The following is an 11,618-nucleotide window of genomic DNA, read 5'->3' as shown; positions in this document are numbered from 1 at the left end:
ACTAAGTCTTATTCTTTCAGTTTTTGTTTCTTTATAGTTTTTTTCTCCTCAGAAAAAGTTATTGAAGTATGAATAAAGTGATATAAATTTTAAAAATCACTGCTAAACAAGACTTTTCATTTATAATGCATATACATTTATGTATTTACTTTCAAATTATGCTTCCCTTCCATAAAAGAATTTGAAGCAAGTGTTGATAATGAAACTATAAAATACAAGTAGTTTGTTAAGGCACAACATGGATTATAGTGGTCGTTTGACTTCTTTCCCTCGCTGTGCATGCTGGCGAAATTGCCTCATTTTGTAACACAGAAAGTATAATATCTTCCCCAATCATAGGTAATATCATCCCCAATCTCCTAAGCAGTGAAGGAATTTCTACTACAGACAGCTTTTATGAAATATCAATCTCTCTTTCCAGTCACAAAAAAACCCAACAGAACTCAAAAACAACAGACAGCTGATATTATTAACAGTGTTTTTATTTACAAAGAATTGTTTTTACTTGGCCATTTGGAAAACCACTAACATATTTCACTTTAGAAAACATTAAATAATAAACAAGATGTTATACAGTACTTTGGATAACTTCTTCTTTCTTTACATCAGTGTGTAGTGCAATGTATTATTGGCACCTAAAAGTGAATTTTTCAATTATTTTCCCCTTTCATCTTCGGCTGTGCAGTTGTATGACCAAAAGGAAATGAATCATTAAAAATGGATCTAAGACCGTATTTTCTGGCCTTTATTCAAAGGCTCAATGATTTATATTCCCCCTCCAGCCTCGTGTCTAACAAGTTAAATGACAAAGGACCTTCTTTTGGCCCTATTCTTCAAAAAACTTACTGTTATATGGAACTTAAGAGATTCCAATTGATAGGGACTGATACTGATGAGGTGAAAGAAAGTTCTAGTGGAGGTGTTTCAGTGGCCAAGTTAATCTGTCACACATAACTTGTGTGACAAATGCAGAAGACAAAACTCTCTCTGACCTATCTTCCCTGATAGGGTCTCTTAAAAAAAAAAAGAAAAGAAAAAAAAAAACAGCATCTATTGAGAAAGTGAAAGGTTCAGACCTTTACCAAGAAAAAGAAATAACACCACCACCTTAGGACATTACTAAGATGCTAAAATATTTGTCCATCACAACCTCTTTAAGAATAAAGAGTTTTGGAGTGGTTTTTCTGTTCTTGTTATTTATTTTTTTATTTGGCTTTTCGTTTTAATACTGCTAGGTTTGTCACCAAGGGAAAGATATTTTAGCTCAGCATCTTCCTCTTTTGTTGTCTTTCCATTAGGAGAGTAAGAGGGAAATGCCTAACTTAGAGCCTTGTCTAAATTACTTAGCTCTGGACACGTTCATTACATACTAGTAGGAAGATCAAAATATCTGGGAGATTCTGCAGTCTGTTACTTTACCTTGAGGTAAATACATCTTAAATAAGTACATTTTTATGTAGCTTTTTTTAAAGCAGAGGGAAAGGCAGATGAATTTTCACACTTCTTTTTCGTAAAGGGTTCTAATGTAGTAACAACTATCCATGCCAGGAAATACTCCCTCATACTCTATTGTAAGCCTGCTTCTTCTTGTTCTTAGTGCATATCGAGAACAGATGGTCACCATCCCCTTGGTGCCAACCCTTCTTATACTTAAAAACCATCAATGGTTTGCCCCTCAGTCTTCTTTTCTCCAGGCTGAATAAATCTCAGTTCCTTTAATTTTTCATCATAGATCTTTTTTCCCCCAACCCTTTAATCATCTTTATGATTCCTGGCAAAAACAGCAGAAAATATTTTGATTACTTAATGAGAAATGAAAAAAAGCCTAAGGAGTAAGTTGATTTTTTAAAGTTATGTGTTTTTTAATATAGATAAGATATACAGGAAGAAGATACATTTGGGGGTTCACAGATGTTAGAATTCCAATCTTGTCCTCCTCTAGCATGTGAATCCCATTCCAATACAGCCAAGGATTGGCTCCTATCCCACTTTAACACAGCATGTCCTAGGAGCTACACCTGTCGAAACTTGTGGCAGTTTAAAATTCAGGATGACCATTATTCCCATGGAATCTCCCCTTTGCTTCCTCTCACTTTGCTTCTCTGAAACAACCAGGATTTTGACAAAGATTCTTATGGATTACCAAAGAGAACAACGTGATGATGGTAAGAACTGTCAGCTTTAAAGTATAACACAAAACAGTGTGGGTTTTCTAAATGAACTACAGTTTCTTGTCTCTCTAAATGGTTTACTTTCCTTTGCAGAGATTACATTCAAGGCCATTTAAAAAATTCATCATACCATTAACACAACATCACGCCTCTGCCGGTTTTGTCTTGCTGTCAACCCAAGTTCATAGAACTAGATAGCATTTCACCTTGTATTTTTTAACTCAAGAGATCACAAGCTGCCTTTTACCTTGAACTAGAGTCTGTAAATATTAGGAACACGTAAATACTTAGTATTAATAGAACATTTACACAAAACACAGTACTACTAACAAGGGATTCCATGCCCACTCTACATAATTGTCTTTAAAAGAAAAATTCAGATAACAAGAATAAATGCATCTTGATATGTTATTACATCCTTCCTTTATAAAGCGAATGACAGTAAAAGTCAGAGTTCAGGTCAGGCCGGAACTCACTTAAGTGAGAAGGATAAACAATTTCACAAGTACACTGTACATCATGTCTTAAGGAAAGTCAATACTTACTACTCATGGTACAACACTGAACAGATAACAGAATGGCTATTTGCACAGATTTGTTTTGAAAACTTCTCCCATGAATTGCTACAAAGAGCACTCTGCAACCAGGATGAAGGATGGCACAGGTCACACATGCTAAAAGGAGGCAGGATGGAAGGAAACACACCAAAATGGCTTAGATGTGTCTACATATGGGCCTGTACCTCAAGGAGGGTGTCACTGGGATTGCACAAAAGCAGGCCAACAAGACATGGGTCACCATCCAGCCTTCCTCTTGACCCACTAACCCACTCTTCCCCTAGGCCCGGTAAGAGGGAGCAGAGGAAAGAAGGTGAGGATTGGAGAAAGAAAAGGGAGCAACCTAGGAGTTCATTGCTAGTTCTGGAGTTGCTAGCGTTCTTCTGAGCAATGGCCTTTTCTCAAGCTCACATCATCCAATCCAATCTCCTCAATGTGACCATGCTTTTTTTCACCTTTGAAGATGACCTAGGGAGAGAATGCACACACCAGTCAAGCTTCCTCTGCCCCTTTCCAATGGCTGCTCACTTAACAAAATTAAAAGGAAATCCTCCCCCAAAACTAAATATTAAGCTATGTAGCAGGAGAAGAGACTAGAACATAGTTGCCAGTGTCACTGAGGCTTGCTTATCTTTCAAGGAAATTTAAATCATTATCAGTAAACTTTTCATCAGACCACAGTAGTCAGAATCTGTTACTCTTTATGAAGCCATTCTAAACTACAGACTAATTCACATTAGGAATGCTTATAAAGTGGGTACTTTTGTCAAAGACTGCCAAGGTTAGAAGGAAGAAGAATGTGATGGAATACAAAGGTGTAGATATTAAGAGCCAAGGATCTGAAAGACTACAATCGTGCTGCCTATCTTGTATATCTCTTACTTCCTCCTTTTGATTAATATAACTTTACTGCCAAAATTGTAACCAAATGAAATACCACATCCAACTACATATGTAGACACCAAAAGCTTTCACTACTTTTGCATTTTATCTTCTGAAGAGCATCCCTTATCCTTTTAAAACAAGTCAGACCTTTCAATGCTATGGTTTGAAACAATTTATTTTCCTTATTTTATTTCTCCAAGTTATATAAATATTGAGAAAAATTTTAAGAAAAAAATCAAAGGGTAAAACTACATTCAGGTGTCCTAATAAAAGCTCTACTAATGGAGTCTATCTTTTCTTAGTTTCTAGAAATTACGCCTGTAAGTATAGATGTAATCTCTTTATAGCAAAGTTTTTATAAGAATTAACATGAAGAAGAAATTTTTTTCAAATGTACTCATTATTTTGGTGGGATGTTGTGGATCATTTTCTTGCCTTCTAGGACTTGACTGACTTAAAATTTATATGTTCAATCAAAGCTTTTCCTATCCTGAACAGAATAGTGCTTTCCAATTGTAGTTCTGGGTTCCCACTTCAGACTGCTTAACAAGGGGGAAAAATGAACTTCAAAGAAACACTTAAACTAGAAAAAGTAACCATCTCCATAGTAATTGATGGTAGTAAAAGTTGGAAGGTCAAGGAATTTAAGGAAAAGGAAATGCAGGCAAAATTAAGCATGCCACCCGAACCCTTTGAAGTTTCTGTAAATGTTTTTCTTTTTTGTTTTCTTCTTTATTCTGAGTTTTTTCATTAAAAATAGTGGGACTTCACAGAAAGGAGAGAGTGGTGGTAGTCAAAAGTTGCAATGAAGGATGAAGAAGCAGAAAGAACGTTCAGAAAGAGGCTATGAATGGAATTATCATGCCCAGAGAAAACCCACAAACCATTGTATGAGCCTGAATTCATAGGGCAAGGCTGCTTCAAATTCAGATCCCAGGGTTATCCTATGAAAGGAAAACCTCCCAGGTTCTGCTTCCTTTGTGGATCTACTTACGCTCTTGACGTCAGCCCCTCGCAAGGTGATGTGTGTTTGCCTCCAGCCATGGCCACCATTTCTTCCCCACAGGGCTGCTCCATGGGCACCATGTTTTCTCACAAACACCTGCAGTGTGCCAGAGTGCAGCCCAGTCACCTTGTGCCTGAACGAGAGGCACAGGTCCCCTGAATGCATGAGGTGGCCAAGAGGTAGCACCAAGCGAGCGGCTTTTCCCCCTGAGGCTTTGGCTGCCGATACTGTCAGATACTGTCCACCTGGAATTGGAAAAGCAGGGCTGTTTGTTGTGTGTGCCAATATCCCTTTCTTACATTAAACAGCATGGCATGAGATTTATGTTTTGTTTCAATAAAGTTCAGACTTTAAAGTATTCCAGAGTTTTGAGGGAGAAAAATATGACTTATTTCTATGCCTGCTTAAATTCTACGGTTTTTACGAAAAACACTCACTCTGCCCATGGAGAATAAAAGTTATGCCAAAGTCATACAGTAATTACATTAGTGATCCAAACAGCAATTATATGATTGGCATACACACGTGTACACACAATCAGCACCTTCTGATCCTTACTGACTTATGACTGTGTTATCCAACACCCCTGCAAATCTGGCTGGGTAGTTTGGTAGAATTCACCCTAGATTTCCTGGGAAAATTTTCTCCATGTGGATAATTAACTTCTGGGTAGTAAATCATGTGTTCATTTAAAGAGCACTGTATCTGTTTAGTTTCTCCTTCTACCTAAAAAAATAAAAATCTCTAAATATACACAAGGATGTTTTTAAAACACTCGGTGTTTGCTATGCTTTTCAGAAAAACACAGGTGTCCAAAAATCCTCCACAGTTTCCTACAGCATCAATCTGTTTGGATCACTAACTACTGTATGACTTTGGCATAACTTTTATTCTCCATGGGCAGAGTGAGTGTTAGTGGTTTAAATTTGTAAACTTCTGCCTATTTTATACATACATCCTATCATATATCAGTGAACACAAAAACATAATTAAAACCTTTCATCTTAGGAGGGATCACTTTGCTGATGTCATCAGATCCCTAGGCCTACAGAGCTGCTGTTAGGAAACTGCAATATTAATAAAAAAAAAAGTTTAAGAAGCAGTGGAGTCACTGCTTCTCAAGGGAAAGTTACCAGTAGCACTTTGAAGCTCAATCCATGTACAAATGGCATTCCCTCCAGGTGGTTTTTATCTCAGCCAACTTTAAAACACACTATGTTTCAACACTGATTTGTCCACAGGAAAAATGTGCTGGGAATGCTGAACACATGTACCTGCTTTGGTAGAAGCCCCATTTATTTTTCAGTTGAAAAGCAGGTCAGCATCAACATTCTTTTCTTTTTCTGGCAGTACTGAGGTTTGAACTCAGGACCTCACACTTGCTAGGCCGGTGCTCTACCACTTGAGCCACTCTGCCAGTCCTATTTTTTATTTTTGTGTTGGGTTTTTTTTTTTTTGAGATAGTGCCTTGGTTTTGTCTGGGCTAGTCTTAGGCTGCGGTCTTCCTGATCTTTGCCTCTGGAGTGACCAAGATTACAGATGTGAGCCACCAGAGCCTGGCCAGTATCTCCTTTCTTATTTTATATAAGACATGGTAAGATTTGGGATGTCCTCTTATTCAAGTGTGTTCTCCTCTACCAAGTCCCCTAGGAGCTCTTGTAGGTCACAGGTGATTTCTGACGAATTATGATGTGCCCATGTTTTGTGCTAAGTGCTCTCTGAGGCCGGGAACAATGTGAAGTCAGAATCGACTTTACCCTGCGCCTCCCTCATTACACTCCTAGCATACAGTATTTAAGGTCATAGTTGAGTAAATGAATGATGTTCCAAAAATACAATAAAAAAACTCCTGGGAAATAAGGTCCTTGATTCACTAAAAACATGCAATTTCTTTTCTTCTTTCCTTCTTATTGTCACTCCTTTTTCCCACAGATAAATCCAAAAACATTTTGGGGTAAAATATTTACAGGAATTTTCAATGTCTAAGTCAGCTTTTGAATCATCACAAGTACTCAGGTTAAGTCTAAGATATAAGATCATTACAGTGAAAATGCAAGTTTGAAGAAACAAAGGATAATCTTAAGTCTCTGTGGAATATACACTAATATGGTTTTGCTAGACTCTGCATGCCAATAAAACAACCTAACAAACTGAGGCTTCCTGATAAAAGATTGAAATAAACCTTTGTATATGTATTTAAAACCAAAATCTAGTTAATGATAAATGGAGGCTCAACTGTTCTTCCTTTATCGAGCTGCTCTCTATCAGGTATTCTATTTTTTTTCACCATGAAGAATATTTCCCTATGTAATAAAGGAAAATATTACAAAGTTGGAATAGTAAGATAAAAATTAACCCAACATCCCAAACAAGTTACATATTAAATAAAAATTTCACTTATGATTCCAAAACACTGGCTTACTTATAAAATTTTATTAAACATCTTCAATCAATTTAAAGTATCACAATAATCTAAAGAATTGGGGAGGAGGACATGGTGGCACACCTGTAATCCCAGCTACATGGGAAGTACAGGTAGGAGGACTGCTTCTGACCATGAGATCCTATCTGAAGAATAAAACAAACAAATTGACGTGCTTGAGGCCATGAGTTCAATCCCAAGTCCTGCCCCCTCCCAAAAGATTTGGGAGAGTAGTAAAAAGTTTACTTTACTTACTTGTAATTCTATACCGGTTCATCCTTTTATAATTTTAATTTACAAAGAAAATAACATAATACCCATTACTCTAATGTTTTATCTGTGTGGTCTAAGGAAGAAATGAGAGTTTTGTATTAATTATATTTGTATTTTATGGTGTGGTAAGAAACAAACCCAGGTAGAAATAATATCATTACAGTGTGTTGGTATTTATATCTTGATTGTAAATAACTTGTTTTCTAACAAAAAAGTGATAAAGAAGTGATGCAGAGAAAGCATGAAGAAAACTAGAATAAGCCATAATGCCAAAAGCCAAAGATAATTACTAACATTTGACTTCAGAACTTTTCCTAAGTAAATACATGCATATGAAGAGGAATTGTTTTTTAAAGGAATAATATGTATTTTCAAATATATCACAGCTATTTCTTTATGTCAGCAAACACAGATAATCATTTAGCCAATTTCTTCTTGGAGAACATTTAAATTTCTAAATTTTCACTTTTCAAAGATGAAAAATATTTATAAGTAGATAAGCAAAAATTTAAAAATATTTGCAACACATGAAAAGGGGATTGTTTTCCTTTTTATATAAGGACCTACTATAAATCAATAATTAAAAGCAAAAGAAAAATAAAGGGCATCACTAAATATGATTTTTAAATAGATGAAAACATGGTCAGTTTTTCGTAAGAGAAGGATATTTGAATTAAAGTTAAAATGAGTTGCCTTTTCACCTATAAGCTTGGCAAAGATTAAACAGTTTTATAATAGTTGTGCTGGGATGGTTTTCAAATTTTGTTGGTGAAACTATAAATTGCTACAACCCTATAAAAGGCGATTTAGTAGAATCCATCAAAATTTGAAGAGAAAATTCCCTTTTGTCTCAGCAATTCTACATCTAGGGGTTTATTCTACAGAGATTAGTCAACATATATGAGACAACATCTGTACAGGGTTATTCCCAGGCAGCATTGTTGTACTGCCAAGAAGCGAGAACAATTTAAATATTCCTCAGTTCAGGACTAGTTAGATACGTGTGGTACATCTGGTGAGTAAGGGACTAACAGTCTACCATTACTAAAGAATGAGGGTATTCTGTGCAGAAATGTGAGCATCTTCCACAATAGCTAGCACCACTGCAGTGGTAACTGGACTGGGCACTGCTTGAAATGCTTTATTTACCAGATACTTTTGATTATTCCAATTCAAGTACTAGCTCAAGGTCAAAGCTAGTGAGTGGTAGGTTTTAGCTTAGACATTCTGACTTCTAAGTCCATGTTCTTTTTAACTCTTAAAATGATATCATTAGGTAAAAAAAAAAAAAAGGCAGCAAGGTACAGGAGAGGCTACCACTGTGTGCAAACATGTCTCTAGATGGCTGCATCTGAGGAGAACAAATGGGAGCTGGAGATGATAGGGAGTTTTAATTTTTCATTGTTGATTTATTGTTCCATTTATATGTATTTCAAAAATATTTTTAAATTCTGCAATAGACATAATTTTATATACACACTAGCATAGGTGTTAAGTATTTGAGTAAACTTGTACCTCCAGAGCACACAGAGTGCTCAATAAGAAAGTAACCTTTTCTTTTTTGAGACAGGATCTCACTACATAGCTCAAAAGCCTGAGGTGGCTTAAAACTCATAACCCTCCTGCTTTTGCCTCCTGAATGCTGGGATTACAGATGTATGCCACCATGCCTGGGAAGAGTTAGTTGCCTTTAACCCTTTACCATTAGAAATCAGGGTTCCAGGAAAAGGGCCCAGGTACAGTCTTATCTACAGCTACATGCCTACAGAATGTCACCATGTCAGTTAGCAACTTCCACTCTTTCAGGGAATGTATCAATTTCACATTTCAAGACAATCTGATAAGCAAAACCTGATAGCGCTAGGAAGGACAGCTAGCAAATGCACTTAAGTTGTAGTCTTTTCTCAAGGTTGTAAGTTTATTTAATTGAGGGTTTCTTAGAAATATTAGCAAAAAAAATTTGCGAATCTGGATTTCAGATAAGAGCTGCACACCCTTAAAATCAGTCATAGTTGGAAATCCAAGAAATATTTCTTTTATGGAGAGTTTCATCCAGATGGAAACATGTAAACATTAGATCACTAAATTGCTTGTGTTTCCCCTTGGCTTTCACATGTGATACACATATATACATACATACTACCACCACCACCACCACCAAAACCTCCACATTCCACCTGAACTTCCTAGAAGAAAAACAGACTTGAAAAGTAAGCTTTATAAAGTACTTTCCCATAAATATATATGGCTCAAATTCCTCAACATACTCTGAAAACAGATTTTGAATTCCATCCAGACATACACTGTACACTCCTACCCTTTTTCCAACTCTCTGCCAATTTTTGGTTTTCCCTTTTTCCCAATCTGGAAGTCTGTTTACCAGTTTCCTTAGGAGTACGTCAGTCATTTTCCATTTGAACCAGAGGCTCTCAGAGCTGGTTTAAGAGGTTATATAAACCTCATCTGATGTTCAAAAAGTCCTTTTACAACATCTTGCTATATGCCACCCAGTCAAATGCCTCTACCAACAGAAAGCTCACCCCTATAGTGTCAGCCTGTTCTCTTTTTTAGACAGCTCTATTAGAAGTTCTTTCTGAGAATTAACCAAAATCCACTTCTCTGTAGTTTCTGCCCATTGATCCTACTCCTTGTGTCCTTATGGTTGCAGAGATAACTCTAACCCCGGGTCAATTACTTGCAAAGCAACCCAATTCTATTACTTCTCCAGGCTAAACATTCTGGTTTCTTCATCTGTTTCTCACAGGCTTTGAGATACCTTTCTATCTAGACCATTCCCTTTGGAATGATGTGCAATCAACCCTTTTTTATTAGAGAAGAAGGAATCTTCAAAAGTGTATGAAACATTTAACTGCAGCATATTTTCTATTCTGGAAAAGTACCATATTTTTGAAGAAATTGCTCATCTTTGAAAGTAATCTCTCAGGATTCACTCAGAATGCCTTCATTACCCACTAAAACTCTAGAGTCCTTCACACTAAGTGCTCAGTCACATTTTCTCTCTCCCACAGCTATATGGTTGGTTTCTAGACGATGAATTGAATTCATCTTGAATTTACCCCCATTAGATTTCATCTTCATAGTTGTGACTCAATAATCTAATCTTCTGGATTCTGGTTGTGTCTGCACACACAATGACTTTTCTCTCCACCTCTGAGTCCATGGTAGGTAGGTCAGTTTCTACTCACTAAGTTCAAAGTTCAGTTTATGTAATCAGTTTGCTGGTTGCTAAAAACATGATCCAGCCATAGAAAAGCATCTTTGGTGAGAGGGGCCCAAAGCCCATCATCAGATGTAATTCCATCATGCAAGCGACTACCATATCCTTTGAATTGGTTCTGTACTAACACAGTTCAATGACCATGTCAAATGTTTTGTCTGTCATTCTAATTGCCAACCCTTCTCTCATTTTTCTACTAGAGGGCAAGGGAAATTGGATCATAATTTTAAACATTTGTAAATGCTAAAACGGTAAAAAAAAAAAAGTTGAAAAATACTAAATTAATTATAAAATACCACGTTTAAATTCTAAAACTCAGTTTAGCATATTTTACAGAGACTATTTATAAAATAAACTGTCTACCTAGAAGTGCAATGAATTCTAATTTAGCATGAATTACTCCCAATGTTCCTTACTCAAATGTGCTATTCATTGTGACCATGAATATTATCCAAGGTCCTGTCATCCATCTACAGGTCTAATCTACTAATTATACTATCCACAGGACCACATGCACTACAAGTGAGGCCAGACTTGGGAGAATGAAAAATCCCAGAATGATGCAGATGTTCTGGGCACTGGGCTAAGTAGAGGGCTGCATGGTAATGTAGAGAGACATGGGATAGACAGCCTGGACACGAAGCTACACATATCTATGTATGGAAGTGCCACAAGGAAACATCTCGTGTAGCTATCTTTAACTTTAAATGGATGAGAATAACTTGAGAAAGGAAATGAGAATGAGCACTAGTTATTAATGAGGCACTAAGTGGTATTTTTCACAATGGAAAGAAATCTAAAAACCCATTTGAATTTATTAAATATTCTTATTTTTTAAAGTTTGCCTCAATTTTTTATTTTAATGTTTATGTCATAATTTAATCTCAGGAGACCTAACAAATACATTTTGCACTAAAAATTTTTTTTGTGTGGTACTGGGGGGTTGGAACTCAGGGCTTTGCACTTGCCAGGCAGACCTCTACCACTTGAGCCCTTAGCCTTTTTTTGTTTTAGTTATTTTTGGGATAGGGTCTCACGTTCAACCCTAGGCTGGCCTGGGCTGTGA

The 11,618-nt window shown here is 36.5% G+C and overlaps 1 protein-coding gene across 5 annotated transcripts in view; it reads right to left on the bottom strand.

The window, feature by feature from the left end:
- Nucleotides 1–464: 464 nt before the first annotated feature.
- Npnt (nephronectin) overlaps nucleotides 465–11,618 on the bottom strand; it is a 72,102-nt gene continuing 60,948 nt past the window's right edge. For all 5 annotated transcript variants that reach the window (XM_074041486.1, XM_020157370.2, XM_074041485.1 and 2 more), the window contains 2 exons: nucleotides 4,608–4,864; nucleotides 465–3,196 (listed from right to left, as the gene is read on the bottom strand). In XM_074041486.1, the coding sequence (XP_073897587.1) occupies nucleotides 3,101–3,196; nucleotides 4,608–4,864 (353 nt within the window). In that variant the 3' untranslated portion in view covers nucleotides 465–3,100. The remainder of the gene's footprint in view (nucleotides 3,197–4,607; nucleotides 4,865–11,618) is intronic.

Source organism: Castor canadensis, chromosome 9 (assembly GCF_047511655.1).
Source record: "Castor canadensis chromosome 9, mCasCan1.hap1v2, whole genome shotgun sequence".
Taxonomy (NCBI): Eukaryota; Metazoa; Chordata; class Mammalia; order Rodentia; family Castoridae; genus Castor; species Castor canadensis.
Note: the sequence above shows the minus strand (reverse complement) of the source record. Positions and strands in the feature narration are given on the sequence as shown.